At 41.8% G+C, this 18,033-nt stretch overlaps 3 protein-coding genes across 5 annotated transcripts; 2 read left to right on the forward strand and 1 right to left on the reverse strand.

Moving 5' to 3' along the window:
* On the forward strand, nucleotides 1-4,162 carry tor4aa (torsin family 4, member Aa). Its single transcript, XM_030770108.1, has 2 exons — nucleotides 1-86; nucleotides 2,945-4,162. Exon 2 carries the CDS (start codon nucleotides 2,945-2,947, stop codon nucleotides 4,160-4,162), a length of 1,218 nt encoding a protein of 405 aa, XP_030625968.1. The 5' UTR covers nucleotides 1-86.
* Nucleotides 4,163-4,926: 764 nt separating this feature from the next.
* On the reverse strand, nucleotides 4,927-10,668 carry zgc:56235 (Voltage-dependent anion-selective channel protein 2-like). Of its 3 annotated transcripts, none has more exons than XM_030768248.1 (10): nucleotides 10,588-10,668; nucleotides 9,276-9,347; nucleotides 9,050-9,099; nucleotides 8,085-8,237; nucleotides 7,865-7,917; nucleotides 7,538-7,759; nucleotides 7,018-7,168; nucleotides 6,062-6,119; nucleotides 5,789-5,850; nucleotides 4,927-5,007 (listed from the first exon to the last, which is right to left on the reverse strand). In XM_030768248.1, the coding sequence occupies exons 2-10, from the start codon at nucleotides 9,340-9,342 to the stop codon at nucleotides 4,954-4,956; spliced, it is 870 nt and encodes a 289-aa protein (XP_030624108.1). In that variant the 5' UTR covers nucleotides 9,343-9,347; nucleotides 10,588-10,668; the 3' UTR covers nucleotides 4,927-4,953. The 3 variants fall into 3 exon arrangements, with proteins under 3 accessions (XP_030624108.1, XP_030624110.1, XP_030624109.1); XM_030768250.1 differs by adding an exon at nucleotides 8,694-8,696 and having other exon boundaries at nucleotides 4,927-5,850; XM_030768249.1 differs by having other exon boundaries at nucleotides 4,927-5,850.
* Nucleotides 10,669-14,141: 3,473 nt separating this feature from the next.
* LOC115807207 (apolipoprotein L2-like) lies at nucleotides 14,142-17,105 on the forward strand. The gene is made up of 5 exons (XM_030768079.1): nucleotides 14,142-14,161; nucleotides 14,904-15,526; nucleotides 15,718-15,736; nucleotides 15,951-16,049; nucleotides 16,166-17,105. Exons 1-5 carry the CDS (start codon nucleotides 14,142-14,144, stop codon nucleotides 17,103-17,105), a joined length of 1,701 nt encoding a protein of 566 aa, XP_030623939.1.
* The last annotated feature ends 928 nt before the right edge of the window (nucleotides 17,106-18,033 follow it).

Below are 18,033 nucleotides of genomic sequence, written 5' to 3' on the forward strand. Positions count from 1 at the left end.
GTAGTTTCTGTCTCACTGTCATGGGCCACGCTTAGTTTGAGATTTTAAAAGCAAATATTAGCTGTTTTCTGGTCTCGGCTGCAAAGGTAAGCAAACAACGTAAAAATGTCCTTTTCATCTTAGCCTCTTTTGTTCTTTCTCTGTTACCATTGCATTGCAGCCACGGGAACTGGCTGGTTTTTTTCTTTTTTTTGTGCATCTTAACTTCCCATTACACGTATCTTAACAGTTAAAGCAAGACTAGAGTCATCATTCACAGAGATATCAGATTACTGCGTTCAGTAAAGTCAGGAGAGTGGACCATAACCACACGTTCTTTGCAAGGCATGATTCTAGATATTTCTTCTCGTATTACCAAACTCTGCAATGCTTGTAACTTTAACATGTGCTGGCAGGACAGCATCTGTGTTGTACGTGTGACTGAGAGGGGTATAGTATTGTGAGAGTTCAACCGAAGAGAGAGAGAGGCACTTCCAGGAAGGAAACTGTGGCAGCTAGTGGAGGGAGAAAGACAGAATGTGAGGAATGCTGGCTGGTACTTGCAGGGAGGAGTGAAAAATTCTGTACTTCTGTGTCATTTGAAGTTTGGAAATAATTTATACTCCTGTTAGAAATTATATTTATTTATTTGTTTGTTTGTTTGTTTGTTATATTACTGTACCATGACTGGTCTGGAGAACTTATCTGCTTGTCATTATACTCATTCAGCTTATTCATGATACACCTTTTGTTAAGTCTCTTTATTTGCGGGAACAAAAGAGAGTCGTCAGACTCTCAGCCCTGTTGTTTACTTGTGTTACAGAATCTCTGAGCCCTTTTTATTGTTCAATGCAACTGTGATCCTCCCATGTTGACCTTACCCACAGTTAAGGCACGGTGTAATGTCTTACTCACAGTTAAGGCATGGTATAATCTCATACTCGCTGTTAAAGCAGATTATAACCTCTTACCCGCTGTTAAGGCACATCATAATCTCTTACCCGCTGTTAAGGCACATTATAATCTCTTACGCGCTGTTAAGGCACATTATAATCTCTTAGTCACCTTTAAGGCACATTATAATCTGTTACGCGCTGTTAAGGCACATTATAATCTCTTAGTCACCTTTAAGGCACATTATAATCTCTTACCCACTGTTAAGGCACATTATAATCTCTTACCCGCTGTTAAGACACAGTATAATCCCTTACTCACCGTTAAGGCATGGAATAATCTCTTGCAAGCAGTTAAAGCACGGTAAAATCTCTTATTCACCGTTAAGGCATGCTATAATCTCCTGTTCACCATTAAAGCATGGTATAATCTCTTGCTCATAGTTAAAGCACAGTATAATCTCATACCCACTGTTAAGGCAAAATATAATCTCTTGCTCACAGTTAAAGTGCAGCATAATGCCCCCACCATTTCTTGCAAAGTAACGACTTTCCCCCAGAGTCTGAGATCTGATCAGAACACACCCACTTTCTCTCTCTCTCTCTCTCTCTCTCTCTCTCTCTCAGAACATTTGCATACTGATAACACTTGCTCAAGAGTCCAGACTAACAGCTAACCCCGGACTTAGAGGAGGTGTTGCTTGCCTGGCAAAAAAATTGAAGAAGTCATTTTAACACATCTCCCTATTTAACCCTTGACTGTCGTGTTAGGCTGATAAGGTCATCTTCCTACTGCTATTTAAACATGTTTTGCTGTCGGCTGTTTGGCCAAGAAGTGAATACTGCTGCGCATCCTTGCAGTGCTGCTGGTAGAGACAGACAGGATGATGTCATGGCCTCTGGAAAGGATGATGAAACTCAGCGTTTCACAGTGCTGTGTGTGGGAACCCACAGTTCTTCGCATGTTAGGTCACTTCCTGTCCTGATGCACCTCATTCAGATAATCAGCTGAGAATCAAGCTGTTTATTGGCTGAGGGAGATGTGTTAGAACAGGAATAGATCTAAAATGTACAAGGTCAGGGGTCTCCAAGATAAGGAGACACTGATCTAACCGCCGCTGCAGTCCACGCAATATAGACTGTCAAGACTTCTGTGCCTGTTCAGGAAACCATTTGAAACAAACTGTTGTGAGCCTTGCTTTGCAATGACTGATCTGGCTGTAGATATTGTAAGCATACAAATGAAATGGTTGCATATCAAACTAAAACAGACTTACAGACAAACAGACAAACACTTTCTGCTTAGAGGATCATCAAGAGAAATTATATTAAACTAATTATTTAGATAAAAAGAATAAATAAATAACATTGGCACCTATATGTAGTTTTCAGTGGGCTGATGTAACCCAAGTTTCAAGTTTCAAATTTCAAGTTTATTTAGAGCCCAATAATCACTGTTTACAGTCTCAAAGGGCTTTACAGGCCATAACAGTCAAAAGCAAAACAGGACGGCACCCCTGACTTAATCCTCATGGCGGGAAAGAAAAAACTCCCCAAAAACCCAAAAGGGAAATGGGAAAATGGGAGAAATCTTGGGAAGGACCACAGAGAGAGGAAACCCCTTCTTGGCCAAACAGGTGTGCAATAGGTGCCAAACCCAGTGGGCAGTTACAATTACAAGAAACCCACCGTCCACCGGGAAGAAAAAGTGGAAATCATCTTTATTCCTCTTTTTTTCTGTCACCCGAAAACATGTTGTTGAAATTCTGTGCAAAATTAAATGAAATCTGAATGATAATTCTTAACATTTCTAAAGTCATTATATTTCATTGGAAAGACAAGAGACTGTTGTTGGGGCAAGTAAAACAGAGTCATGCTCTTTTAATAAACAAGCGGGAAAAAAAACATGTAGATATATATCACTGAACAAGAAACAGCAGGCCTGATGTGTTGAAATTAGGCATTGCGATGCTATTATTGTGCTCTGCAAAAAATTGCGGTTTTCTATTCTGTTCTTTGGTGCTTGTTGCTTTTAATTTAATACATGTTCATTTTATTCTTTCTTCCCACAGATGGGAGATGCCTCCGTCAGGCTAACGGAGGAGGAGGTGGAGGACTGTAAGGAAAATGGAGCCCCCACTTTCTCCCAGTTCTCCTCGCAGGTGCGCACCATGATGCGCATCCGTCAGAAATATCAGGCCATGAAAAAACGGCGAATGGAGCTGGCCGTCGCAGCGTCAACGCACACGATCGCCCCGCAGTCCAGAAGCCCGAAGATCTTCACCTTCGAGGGCATTTCGGCTCACGGTTCGAACCCGCCGCGAAAACGGAAGAGAAAGAAGAAGGCGCGGGTCCTGTTCCCCAGCGGCAGCCGCAAAGCAGTCCCCACCAGAGAGCACAGTCGGGCTAAGAACTGCCTGTTCCTGCTCTGCTTCATCGTCTTCCTTCAGATCTACAACGCCATCGAGAACTTAGACGATCACGTGCTTAAGTACGATCTCGAAGGACTGGAGAGGACCCTTAAGAGGGAGGTTTTCGGGCAACAAGACGCCACGGAGGGGCTCCTGGGACACCTGAATGATTATCTGTCAACTTACGTCCACAGTAAACCCCTGGTGCTGTCTCTGCACGGCCCCAGCGGTGTGGGAAAGAGCCACTTGGGCAGAGTCTTGGCTCAGCACTTCCGCTCCGTGGTCGGCGAACGGCTCGTCCTTCAGTACTTCGTGTTGCATCACTGCCCAAATGAAGAAGAAACACCACGCTGCGCCGAGAACCTGCTCTCCCAGGTCTACGAGGTGGTGACTCTGGCTGAGGAAGAGGAAAAGATCCCCATCTTCATCTTCGACGAAGTGGAGCACATGTCCGTCAAACTGCTGGACACGGTGCACAAGCTGATCCTCTCGCGCCATTCGAACGAATACCTGAACGCCATCTACATCCTCATCAGTAACCTCGGGCACGAGGACATCACCAAATTCATCCTTCATAACTCCTCCAGCACGACCATAGGGCATGTTCGCCGACTGAACTTGGAGCTGAGTCCGTTGCTACGCAACAATCTCAGGAGGCATCACTTGCTGTGGAAGGAGGCTGAATTTTTGCTCCTCACGCTGTTGGAGAAGAGCCACGTAATGGAGTGTTTTGTGGACGAAATGTCCAGAGAGGGATTCTACCCAGATCGCTCTCACATCGAGCGCCTAGCAGAGGAGCTCCCTTATTACAGCGTTGGCGGGCGCGAGTTTTCCCGTTCTGGATGCAAACAGGTGGTGGCAAAGGTCAACCTCTTGTGAAGGACACATGTCCACGACATTCGTGTAGGAGCAAATAAACAAATGAACCCGTGACGTGTTGCCAAAGGGCCGTCCACAGCAGTATGCAGAGTTTTCAGTACTGGATAAATGGCAACACCCCTCTAGGGTGTATTTTCAAATGTGAAATGACATCTATGCAATAACACGTTCTGTACTGTACATTCTTATTAGTGATGAATATGTATGTATTTTTTTTTAATTAAAGAAAAGACTGAATGTTAAAATAATTACTGTTACCATTTCTCCCCCTTTCTCATCCCCTTTATTTTAAACAACTTATTTTAATGTTTATTCCAACTGTTATATTGGATCTTTTGCTAATCAGAAGTTGCAATGACCTCTTGTAAGAAAGACCAACATATTTTTAAATCACTTTATTAGCAACCGTAAATTGTTGCCTGCTAAAAAACAAAAACAAAAATAATGATAATGAGGTACCATGTCCAAAATCAAGTCAACTTTCCAAAATACATTTAGAAATGAATATTAAATAATAATAATAATAAAAACATGATGAGCTATTGATAATTCTGTAGGCGTAAGGAACATTTACGTGTAACAGAATGAAATTATTGAACATTACAAGGGCTCAGTTCTGCCAAAAAACAACAACAAAAAAAAAAAGATTATACACTCACAGTTTATTCCTGAAATACGGGTAAAGCCATGCTTTCAGAAGGATAAAGCATCTCCGCGCCCCCCCCCCTTCCCCCCAGTGACCCGATCTGTTTAACCCTGACAGACCCGTTTGTCTTCAGATCCACACTCTTCTACAGCAGGGACAGTTCTGCTATGCTTATACTCCCAGCCACTGCAATGATATCCTACATTATGAAGAGAGAAAATGAAACCTCTGTGGGAGACAGACAGTATAATAACCGGGCAGTAAATGCACATCTAATCTCTTATGTATGCAGATTTAAATCTGTAGTCTACTGTGCCCCCCCATGCCTCAAAGCCACGGACAAGAACATTCCTTTGATGAGAGAGCGAAAAGGTCGGGTTCTCCCGGACAGCAGAAAATGCCTCTGTCTGCACAATGAACCGCCTGCTTGTCGTCTGCCGTAAATATTTACGATGCCTGGCTCTTGCCAAATCAACTAAGACAAATAACTGGCATGACTGGACATCCTTTTGAGTATGACCACTGTAATCTGTATACTGGAGTTTATTTAGGGGGGGGGGTTTCCTGTGAGACACGTGCCCCCTCTTTACACACTACTGACATCACAATGTAGATCATTAGGGAAACAGTTTGAAACATAAAAACAACAACAACAACAAAAAACAACAGTGGACTAGAGCTGACATCCAGTGGAAAAAGTCTGCCTTTGGTACTCAGATCCTCGCAATAACAAATATAAACATGGTGCTGACTTCTTTTTTCCGTTTGTCAAAAGTCCTGCTTTGGTGGCAGTGGGGGCGGAGGTGGAGGGGTGTGTGTGTGCGTGTGTGTGTGTGTGTGGTAGCTAAGAGAGCAGTAACACAGGGTGTGAGGACTAAAGGATCAGGGAGAAGACTCAGCTCTTCTTCACCATTTAGGTCTTTTCTCTCTCTCTCTGTTTTCAAATGACCTTATGCCTCAAGCTCAAAACCCAGCCCGACCTTATGCCCTCCGGTGTTGAAGTTCTTTCCGTCTATAAGGGCTGAGAGAGTGAGTTTCACTCCTGGGTGGGAGAAAAAAAAAAGAAAAAGAAAAACCAGGTTAAACACATTTAGGATTACATAGAAACAAGGGGGGGGGGGGGGTGTCTAGAACCTCATTACTGATTAATAATGCTGTTGCTATTCATTTGTATTCATTTAAACCACCACTGTGTATTGGAAACATGGTCGCTAATGTATTTTTAGATGGCAAAGACATTGTAAAGAGACTACCTGGCCTTAGATTCTGAGTGTAGCCTACTCCAACCAGACTGGCATTGTTCACTTTGGCCTACGAAAGAAAAAAAAAAAAAAAAAAAGTTGAGATGGAATGCATTATGTAATCTGAGGTTAAACTCCAGCACAGTAACAATCAAAGCATGAGCATTAGCATCCTGATACTTAACCAAAAACCAACCACGTCTGTCTTTCTCTCCCCACCCAAAGACAAAACAATGCCAGTAATGCAGCCGTGTGAACTATCAATTACATTAAGATCATGGGTCAAACTTCTCAACGCATCCAAGGCAAATGTGAAAACAAGAGAGGAATTTCAAAAGCCAGGACTCAAACGTGTTAGGCCAGCTGTCCAAAACTAGGACGTACCAGATCACGTTACAGAAACACAGTGACAAAGTCGTTTTTCTGTTGGGTGACAGTACCGGTATTCAATGAACAGAATGTTGCCCTTTTCCCTTTAAAAGCTTACATTTCAGATACGGTTTCCACGCTTCAAATCTGCGGCGAACTTAATTACATGAAGAAAACCAAATATAAAGTCTTCACTACAGACAAACTTTAACAGAGAAATGACATAAAGAGAGTGGGAGAAACTGCATACAGTCAAATACCAGCCCAAGATCCAGCCCAAGCTGCTCCCATAGAGCACACATATACTCACATAACCACTATATATAAACAGGAGAATTGGAAAGTTACGCGTCAGAATAAAAGTCCCTGATTACGGTGAAAGCGCATTAAGCTGTCCCCCTTAAGTAGAAATAAACTAATAAATTACAGATTAAGATGATAAAACATTGGGAAAAAACAAAACTATTCTCTGGTTATTACGTAACACAACAATATTGTACACGGAAGTTGCAAAAAAATGTAAACGACCTGATTTGTTTGTTTGTTTTTTTTTACTTTTCTTTTCTGTGAATAAGCTATTTGAGAAATGGCCCACTCACAGACAAGGAGGCATCCTTGTCCAGCTGGTACTTGGCGGCGATGCCAAACCGCGTGTTGTTGCTTCCAGCGGTCCAGGCCAGAGTGACCGCGGTCTCCAGCTCGTCGTTCACTCTCTGATAAATGGAGCCTCCAAACTCAGTCCCATCATTCCTGTGTCGCAGGGACAGCAAACGCTGGTAATGCATGCGCCCCAAGCAATTTTCCGTTCACACAAAAAGTCTTTTTTTGTTGTTGTTGTTGTTGTTTTGGGTACACACTGTATGACATCTGGGTATTACAATACTGTTTCACATAGTACATCACACAGCGTGTCTCTCTCTCTCTCTCTCTCTCTGGTATGTTAGAACAATCAATCATTCTCTTCACGTTTTAGTCTGCTCTTCTTTTGAGTCATAGAAAAGAGCAGTATAGTGTCTAAGAATCGCAAAAGCATGCTTATCGTATGACGTTTTAATGTTTGTTTCTTCTTTCATGCAATCAACAAAAAAAATCCGTGTTCTTTGTTACCATGCTACTTACACATTAGTGTGAAGCTGGAAGTCACCAGCCTTGTAGCCCAGTGCAAAGTTGTTCTGCACCAGTTTGGACTTGGCCGTGTCAAAGGCCAGCTGGTAGCCCGTCAGCCAGCCCTCGTAGCCCAAAACGGCGGCCGCGTGGATGATCGGGCCGTCAAAGTCCACATCGCAGCCAAGGTTCACGTAGTCCCGTTTGTAGGCAGTCTTCAGCTTCCCGCTCTTTTTGCTGGGGGGGCGTAAGGTTTAAATTTTAATTTTATTTAGACTGAAGTGCATGTCAAGCTTCTGTACACATACTAGTTTGGTGTTTCTGGACCTGAAGAGAACTCACCCTGTGTTTGGCACAAAGGACGTATCCAGGGCTACCTTCAGGCCCTGAGCTAACTGAGAGGCAAGCAAAAGAGACAGAGAGAGAGAGAGAGAGAGAGAGAGAGTTAGTTGGATATGCTCACAAGATTCTCCACAGCTGACTTGAGTCAGTGATCCTGACCAATACCAATATATCTGAATAAGAGATTCAAAGACAGGATCTAATGGGTTTATGTGCTGACCTGGTCCTCCACAGAGACTTCAGTAGCCAGAGTATTATCTGTGTTCCACTTCTGATTAAAAGTCAGTCCCAGCTCCTTCATCTTATACTTGGTTTCCAGGTGTCCACCTGCTTTTCCTGTATCAGTGTTGGTGGAACCAGAGGTGTTGAATTCCTGGGAAAGAATGCAACACGAAAAATCTTTCTCTTAAAGTGAAAGCAACAAACTGCATATGATGTCCGATAAAAAAAAAAAAAAAGATAACGAAAACTTCAGTCAAGTATGGATCAATGGAACGGAACGGAAAAGGATGCAGCTCAGGAGCCTGAGACAATGAATGAGAGGTTCACAAGAAAAGACTGAAAAGAGAAGAGAGCAAAGTCGTCACGAAGAGCAAACGTCCAGACAGCCAGACAGTCAACGAAGAGGAGGCGGATTCACATGTTACAGACGACCTGCACGACTCTCACAGGGAAACAGCAAACGACAAGAAACAGACAATAATGAAGCTGGCGTGCCGCATGTCTGAGGAGTGCACTGCATGACGAGACATCAAAAACACCGCGGATCAGACACGCAGATCGGGACTGGTCTCCAACCCACGCACAACGACTTACAAAAGAGCCTTACCATCTACGGAGGTGTCCGAAACGTTGCGAAAAAAAAAAAAAAGGGATAAAGGATATATTTAAAATACCAACACTCAAACACACACACACACAGTAAAGATCCCACTCATAGATTCAGGTTTGAATCTTCTTCAAGGACAAGCCGAGTGAAACATGTTAAATGCCAAATGACAGGTCATTCTACCAGTAGGATGGGGGGGGGGGGGGGGGCAAGTATGCAAAATCAAAGCTAGGGGAGGGGGGGGCGGAGTTTGGAGTGTAAATATAGGGAAAGCGTAATAATAGGGCAGAAAACCAGAGAATGAAGGGGACACTGAAGAAGAAGAAGAAAAACAAAAAAAAAAAACACTAACTCACCACTCCACTCTGTGACTTGGTTTTGAGATCCAGCTTCACAATCCCAAAGCCTGTGAGGTCGGCACAGAGTGAGCACAAATCAAGTCTCAAGACAAACTTTGCCTGAATAACTATTTTGCACATCAAACATCAAGTTGTACTTTTTTTTTTTTTTTTTTTTGAGGCAGGAGTAACGGAATCCATTATACAAGTTATTGGCTGGATCTGTGCGTCATAGACAACTCACCATAGCCCTTGCTGAAGATATCCTTTGCCGCTTTGCCCAGGTCCGCGTATGAAGGAGGAATTGCCATCGTTGCTGAGAAGATAAAAGACGAAATAAAGGACACACGGTGAAAGTTGAAATTCACACAGGATGACGGTCAATGCCGATGAAGCTTTTGTTTAAAAATCTTGCGCCGTAACAACAAGCACAATCCCTTGTTCACGCGCCTCCTTGCTGTCCCAAGATTAGGCTGCGTGCTTTGTTGGCAACTGACACTGATGATAATTACACACGCCTAATTAAAGCAGTCCCTAAAGATAAACCTTTTTTCAGCCCCTGGAGACAACCTTCACGTGTAGAGCAAGCAGCGACTTGAGAAGTAAATGGTTCGTGGGTGGCATTCTCGCACAATTGAAGCTTTTAAATAAGACTGCAATGTACACATATCAGTTCCGTTTTAAAATGTGAGGCTTTCCGAGTAATTAACAATTTGCAATAGAGAGGCGTCCAAGATAATATCGTCGTTTATTCATAAACATATGCAGAGCTGTTTACTTTATTTTAAATATTACAGATAAAGCGGCGTGAATAGTGCTGTGATTAAAGGTAGCCCTGCTGTTATGCAGCCAGAGAAGTCATTTGCGACACCTGACCAAACCGTCAACCGACGGCACTACTCCATGGATTAGCAGAGCGGCTGCTACATGCATAAATCCAAACAAAACACGCAACACAGACGTCCATGCGCACAATACTCCAACGCACTTAACCTGACAACTCTCATTTTAATTCTAAAGGTTCAGTGACATTGCCCATGGGTTGAGACATGGGTGCTGTCAGCAACTTCGATACGGGGTCAGCATCGGAGCTGATTTATATTGCTTCGGTTGCGACAGATAGCTAACAAGGCTTAGGTCATTGGTGGCTATCACCATATTATAATGATGATAAACAAATCAGCCAGCGTTATTAAGGCTCGACTTGATATGTGACACAGAATTAACGGAAACGTGCATAAGATCATTCAAACCTTCTAAAGAAAGTAGAAATTCACCTTGAGAATCGTTAAACTATCTGTGGTTTATTCAAATTATCGGTCTCTAAAGTTAAAACAATGTTCCTACTTTGATAGGTCAGCTAAAAGGCCTTTAACCTAAAAGCTTATACGCAATGTGAATGTCCTACCGTAGTGGCAGATAACCCCATGGGAAAGCCCGCAGAGATACTCAGCTAGCTAGCTCCCGAAGCTAACGGGATATAGCCATCTTAAGTTTGAAAAATACTACTGAAAAATGAGTAATGCTCTTATTCGGATTAACGTTCATTTTCATACCGAATTTTCGTTTGCGTCCAACTTCCACAAAGAATCAATGCACCACGGGGTCCCGATATCGGCTGCACTGGCTTAATTCGGCTTGGCAAGGTAGGGCAAATTGAAGGAGAAAAGACGGAGCTTGCGCAAAACTGAGGGGCGGGTGCATAGACATCTGCGGTATATTAAGCATCTGATTGATGATGGTTTTGTTTCGTAATCGGAATTCTGAAATCATCATTCATCCCAACGACTATTTACCGTTTACAGTAGATTGAACCAAGAGGTGGCAAATCTATTTGGCGATGTTTGAGTCGACAATTTTTAAAGCATGTTTAAAGCTTACATGGGACAGAATGTCTGTTAACAACGCAAGAAGTATAAATAACGCATGCATTGAAAAGAAACCAGTTAACAGTACAGGCTGTGGCTGAAATGTACAAATTTAATCGTATCCATTTGGTTTGTTGTTTGAGGCTTTAATTCTAATCATATTAATACAGACAAATACTGAGGTTCAATATACTGATATAGGCTAAAACATCTTTCCAGGCTGGCGAGGTTAATGATTTACTGAGCAAATATTACAAAGGAGCTAAATGATAATTTTGCAGAACGGCGACAACCTAACATCCAGAATGCTAGAGTCTAAAGAGATCAAGATGAAATGCGAATACAGGTGGTGAGAAAGAACAACTAAAGAAATGTAATCGAAGCAGATATTTTTTCTCTCCCACTCTTGAAGATGGAATGGCGCGGTCCTTTAAAAGTTGGTTATCCAAATTGTAATACTGCCTGACAGTGGAAGGGAGAGTCCTAACGAATTGCATAGCCTTTGGAATACGTAAAACACTTTTTCAAGACGACGTTTGTTGTTTCTATTCTCATTTACTAGCTTGCATTGCTTGGTAGTGATTATTCCAACTCGCCCTACGTCTACTATGTTTGTATCTATCACAGTTCGAATCGGAAAGCTGTTTTTTCATTATAAAGTGAAGCTCAAAGTTGGATGTGTCCTTGAATATATTTCGCGGTGGGAAGAATTTAGTCTGCTAACTTGTAAAATAATTCCCTCTCAATAACGATCCATTAGGCAGATGAGCTTACATAAAAAGGACAGACCTCCGTGTGAAACAAAATTTGCCAGTAGAGGTCACCGTTGTGGTAGCAAGTGTAAAATCACCACAACCAGAAAGCATAACTGAAATCGGGGATTCTATGACATTAAGAAATTACCATTCTCTACCAACAGAGGGCGGACAACTGATGCCTGACACTAACGTAGAAGCGTATTAGTTCAGACGGAAGAATACTAATATTTCTAGGAGTTTCATTCATATAAAAATCAGTCAAACTACGAGGGCTTGGCTGAATCTCCAAGGGTAAGGGGAAAAAAGACAAATATGCGAAATAAAACAATTAAAATGGCACACACCACAATCAATCCAATAAGACTGACTTATGAACAACAATCTGCGAGAGGTTGATTTGTCGTTCCATCCTTCTGCAGATGTCACCATATTAAATGAATATTCTTCTTCTTCTTCCCCATACGAGTATTTTACAGCAAAGCAGAGTGACACTTGGGTCGATCATCAGTGTGACACCAAGTCTGTGGTGGAGAATCGTAATGTTCTCATTTACAACTTTCATTTTATGAGGTCGTAATCAAATCCCTCCAGAATTATTCATGTCTTGCATGAGCAAGGGAAGGTGAGGTCGCTAATAGCAACTAAAAACGTTTTGATAAAGAGGCGTGAAATGATGAGACTTTGCTTTCTTTCTTTCTCTCTTTCTTTCTTTTTTTTTTTTTTGATAAAATTGGCCAAGGTGAAACCAATCTTCACAACAGATTACTGCGTCAGCACTCTGATGATGCACAAATTGTGGAGTAAAAATGTGAAACTATGACTCACTTTACGAAGCTCAAGCTTACTGACTGTACTTGTCAGTAAGCTTGGAGTATAAAGTAGTACATAGAACATTGTTCTTTGCCTGGTCGTTTTTAGTTTCTCAGTGAAACTTTCTTGCGAGTCACACTTTCCTTCTCTTTCTTCGTTAGATTCGTAGTCAGCAATAATGACTGGCAGCTTTACTGTAGAACGGAAACTTTACTGAAGTTGAAGCAGTGTAATACACGGAGAAACCGCTCTGAATTGCTAACTTGAGGCTGCATATCCACACACCGAAATTGTTTTTCCTTGTTACCTTACTGTGCCAAAGCATTATGGGCAATGTAATTCCCTTACACAGAATAGTTTTACTTTGTTGCCTTCAGTAAATCGAATTAAGAATAAATGAATCACATTATCATTTATAAGAAGTAAACAATAATTTATAAATAAAGCTGCACAGTACGTTCTCAAACAAAAGTTACAACACTCCCCTTTCATACACACTATCTATTACTAAAAGAATGAAACCTTAGTCCAAAGACAAAACTTTTTTACGTTATACGTTTTCCTCTCCACTAAAGCCCATCATTAGGACGTGCCTTAATGTACCCAAGCAAGTTAGGAACATGTCTGCTACACCTTGCTGTTCATCAGCGGCGTGGCGAACTTGGACTCGGGATTTTCGGGATTTTCACGACTTGTAAATGGACTCACACTTGACTTGAACACCTGTTCTTCCAGTAGAGTAGTTCTTTCTAAAATGGCTCATTGACAGCAACAGCAACAACAACAACAACAACAACAACGATAATAACAAATAAATAAATAAAGTGAATCTCTTGCTGTGTTTCTGTGTATAGTTTTTTTTCAGGTTATGAGATAAACAGAGAGTGGCATTCAGTAGTCTAACTACTACGGTGAAACAGTTACTGTCTACCTGGATGGAATGAGTCAGTATGACAGCATTTGGCCTCCTGTAGGTCTGTGCAGGATTGGTTTTGTATCTCACAAATGCAGAGCAGCATCACGCATCCTTTGGAGCAATTTGCTGCGTAGCTACAAAGACACTGTGCACCAGTTGCATTCACTGACTACATTTAAGTGCTTGGAGCAAGAAGACTCGTGTCTTCTATCTGATGATTTCTTCGGCTTGTAAGAAACCACAAACCTGACCGACTGTAAATCAGCTCTTGTGCATCACCCTGACTACTGTCGAATAGCTTCTGCTTCTAGCTGACGAGACAGCTAACATGTGTCTGCTCTGTACCGCAAGTCTGCAGAAGTTCTATTTTGATAACAAAGCACTGAGCCAGCAAACTTCAACTACATAACTGAGAGTTTTGCATCAAGGGAAATGTGTTTAGGCCTGGTGAAGAGAATGCTGTCTTGAAACGGAACCATAGTTACTGACTGAACTTGGCAAACCCCCTGCAGTCACTGGGGTGGGCTTTTAGGCAGGAGGTTAAGATGGAGAAAGCCCTTACTGATTTACTTTGTTAACCAGCGCCTTGACTTTTGAGACACATTGAACCCCTTTAACTTGTGACGGTATCGCAAGCAGTAAAAGGACAAAAATGAAAACGAAACTAGAATAGGGGGATTAGAAAGACACAGAACTCCAGTGGGAAGGGGTACTAAAAGTTTCGCAAACCGCATTTTCCGCGTACATCATGAATTCACATGGATTCCAAAACTGCAAGGTGAGACCAAATTTGTTGTTCCAGTGATGCAAAGCCCAATTTACTAATTTGTTAAGGCTTAATGAAATCGTGAAAGGTTCCGTCTCCGAAAAAAGCAGTTTATTGAATAGCTTCTTGAAATTAGTAACTTTAGACGTTTCCCCGCGCAAGTTTCCTCGATCTGTCTTTTGGGGAAGTTATAGAAATTAACTTTGATTCGAAGTAACTGCTGAAGTGTGAAAAGTTGTCGTTGTTTCATCGGCTTTCGTTCTGCATGTAGCCCCAAAGTCAGTGAAGACTCCTCTTCCTCATCAGCCATATGTACAAGTCTACTGACAAGCGTAAAACAAAAACGGTTTTCTTATTTAAATCACAAAATGTAATACCGCCATACTGCTTGATGGATTTTTTTTTAAAGGTGTATCAATAACACGAGTGGTGGTGGTGGTGATGAGATATTGAATTAGTATGTAGCCTACAGAGTGAGGATCGATTCTAATTGAAGAAAAATAGTGTGACTTCTTAATCTGAAACATTTTCTGTGAACGTCAGCCAGCATGCACTGTAGTCTTGATCAGTTCAGCTGGGTTTAGTCAGGCTGGTGGCAGCGTTCTGGAATGAGCTAGGCATCGCGATTTACATTCAGACCAATCAGTTTTTTTTTTATTCTCACATGGTTCTTAAAGTTAGGAAAATGAAAGAGGCATCAAGCATTTATTTGTGTCTGCTCATTTAAATAAAGAGGAATCTATTTTTTGTACAGAGAGGAATTCTGTGAGTTTTTGAGCCAGTATGTCTGGGAAACCCTCACCACCGTTGAAGTAGCTCGGGAATTCTGCGACAGGCAGCCAAAATGGTTCCTTCAGAGGGAGGTGGAGCTGGACATGATGCGAGACATCAAGGAGCGGCTGGATAAAATTGATTTAAAGTTTGACCATGTGAAGAAGGCTGAGGAAAAGACCAAGGCTTTTGGGGAGTATGTGTGGAGTGGACTGACTCAGGTAACAGCAGACTCCAGGCACCAGGCCCTGGAAAAGGAGCTGGGAACTGTTCTGGAGCAAACTCTGGAGGGGCTGAAGAAACTCCACCACTTTCTGGATGCAGTGGAGATCCTAGCAGTGACATCACTGTTTGTGTTTACTGAAGATAGTTTCCTGCCAAAGGGGGTGAGTGCTGCTGACGTGCGATCAGTGATCTCAGCAGCCCGACTGGCCTCTCCACTCCTGATCCACTTTAAGAGGGACCCAGCTGCCTTCTTTTCGCCTTTCCTCAGTAATGTGGAGGTCCTGGCCTTTCACCTGGACAAATACATGCGCATCTCACAACAGCTTTGTGAGAGAATGGAGAAAAGGTCAGAGCAAGTATTTAAATGTACTGTGACAACCAGTTTCTGATTTTGTGAAATCTATTGTAATTCATTCACACAAAATCTTAAAGTTCATGTACCAATATTTCTGTCTATAGAAGTACATTTTTTTCTGCAAGCAGAAATAGAATAATGGACTTTTTAATCTCACTCATCAAGGATAGTTCCTATTCTCAAAGTGATGTTGATTTTTGTCCTCTTCAGAGCTAAGACCATAATCTATTCTGGAAGCAGTCACAGGTAAGTGGCATTAAATGTAAAAGCAGTCAGAATCACTCAAAAATTACCCATAAAATTTCATAAATGAGTAATATTGTATGCAGTACCGTTGTCATACAATGTTCTTGGTCAATCCTTTGTTATTCGTATGAAATGGGGTAAAGACATTTTTTCAGATGAATGGTATGGCTCTCTCATGACTAATGGAATCTAAATCATTTTTAGAGGAAAGACTGCTCACCCTGAACTGAGAATCAATTTGGAAATGAGTGATGAATCTATTCAGAAAATGATAGACCATTTGAAACAACTGAATCAGATCAGGTAAGTAAAACTTGGAAACGTTGTTTTGTTTTGTTTGTTTGTTTATTTGTTTTTTCAATTATAACAACCATCCTGAACAATTGAGTTGCTAACATTCTCCTCTCAAACTCATCTAGAATGGACCAGGACTTCCGGATAACCCTCTTGTTTCAGGAGAAGGCTCTGAACTTCATTGGCCTCTTTAACCAGCGCTATGAGAGAATGCTGAAGTTCTTATCTGAACTTGAGGAAAGTGCTGAGCAGTTGGACAAGATGAAGAAAGGGGCCAGCATCTCCAGCGTAGCAGGAAGTTCAGTTGGTGTGGCTGGTGGAGTCCTGTCCGTTGTTGGGTTAGCACTTGCTCCTGTCACTGCAGGGGTATCTTTAGCCCTTACTCTAACAGGTGTTGGCTTAGGGGTTACGAGTGGTGTCAACAGTGTGGTCACTGGCATCACTGAGCTGGCAGTTAACAGTCGACATGGGAAAAATGCCAACGCTGTCTTCCAGAAATACATGGAGGATGTTCAGAAACTTCAGGACTTTCTGGAGCAGGTGGCCAACAGTGAAAATCCTGCAGTGGTGTCAGATCTGGTTAATGTTGTGTTGGGAGCAGGGAAAGTGCTTGCTAGAGCAGGGGCAGTGGCCAAAGGTGTCGATAGCATAGTGGATGCTGCCTCAGCAGTCAAAGTTCTCAAATCTGAGCAAGTTATTCAGAGTGCCGCTAAAATTGGGCTCCAGGAGGCTAAAGCAACAAGAAACATCCCCAATTTGGCGGCCGACCTGCCTGATATTGGACAACTAGCTAAAGGGACCCCTCTTGCCATGTCCAAATCAGCCAGATCTGGTTTCATTGCACTTAATGCCCTCTTCATTGGTCTTGATGTCCTCTTTATCTGCAAAGATAGCGTCAGCTTAGCGAAAGGAAGTAAGAGTGAAGTTTCTGAGCTCATTCACTCCAGGGTGGCACTGTTGCTCTCTGCGCTAGTGTCTTGGAAGAAAGTCAATGACTCTCTGTGCAGAGGGATATGGAGGTTCAGGAAGAGTCAGCGGATCCTCGAGGAGAAATTTCATCCATAGCTGTTAAGTAAAAATGATGTAAGAGAAAGGGTTGAGAAATAACCTATTTTTGAGTAATGATCATTCTCATGAGATCATTCTCAATACATCAGACATACTTTGGCATATCTTGCCAAAAGGTTACATTTACATTTAATTATGAAGCTCAATGATCAAAACATGTCACTGTTAGCAGTGGGAGTGCAGTGATTACTGACTGATCAAATTAAAATAAGTGATTACTGGATGATCAAATCGCATGATTGCATCTCACTTCCTTTATTTCAAATCAATACGGTTTTATATTTAAAAATATAAATGTTTACAGGTTTTTATGTACTGCACTTATGTCTCTATATTAGATCAAGTTTGATGTTTAACATGTGTACAATATCAGCTCTTTTTAGTGCATACTGTTTGTTGACAGTTTGGAACAGTTGTGATGCAGCATTTTGTCTAATTTTTGTCAGTTTTTGTCTTTTCACACTGAATAACGTAGTGAGACACATCAGATTCAGAATGCCTTGTAATATATAAAATTTGTTTTAATATGCGGCTTCCAATTTATGAGATCTTTTCGAAAAGAAATAATTATACTCATTCCAATCATGTAATGACCAATATGTTATTTTCTTCCATGATGAGCTGAGTAAAAGTTGTCTGAAAACCCTCATGTGGATATTGGTTCATGTCACATTGTGTGAAGGAGGCTGGACGCAAGTGCAGGTCAGTACTTTCTTTATTTAAACCAAACAGAAGAGAAGACTTCCAAAAGAAGGTTCAGAACTTCAGTCAAACGGGAACTCCAATGTAACACAGTGTGAACACCAAACAACACAAGACAACAAGAAAGAGGCAAACCAAGGAGTATTTATACCAAATTAAACGAGGCCTGAACAAACTAAGAACAGGTCTACACAATGATTGAACTAAAAGGGCGAAACAAAGA

The sequence above is a fragment of the Chanos chanos genome, chromosome 3 (assembly GCF_902362185.1).
Source record: "Chanos chanos chromosome 3, fChaCha1.1, whole genome shotgun sequence".
Classification (NCBI taxonomy): Eukaryota; Metazoa; Chordata; class Actinopteri; order Gonorynchiformes; family Chanidae; genus Chanos; species Chanos chanos.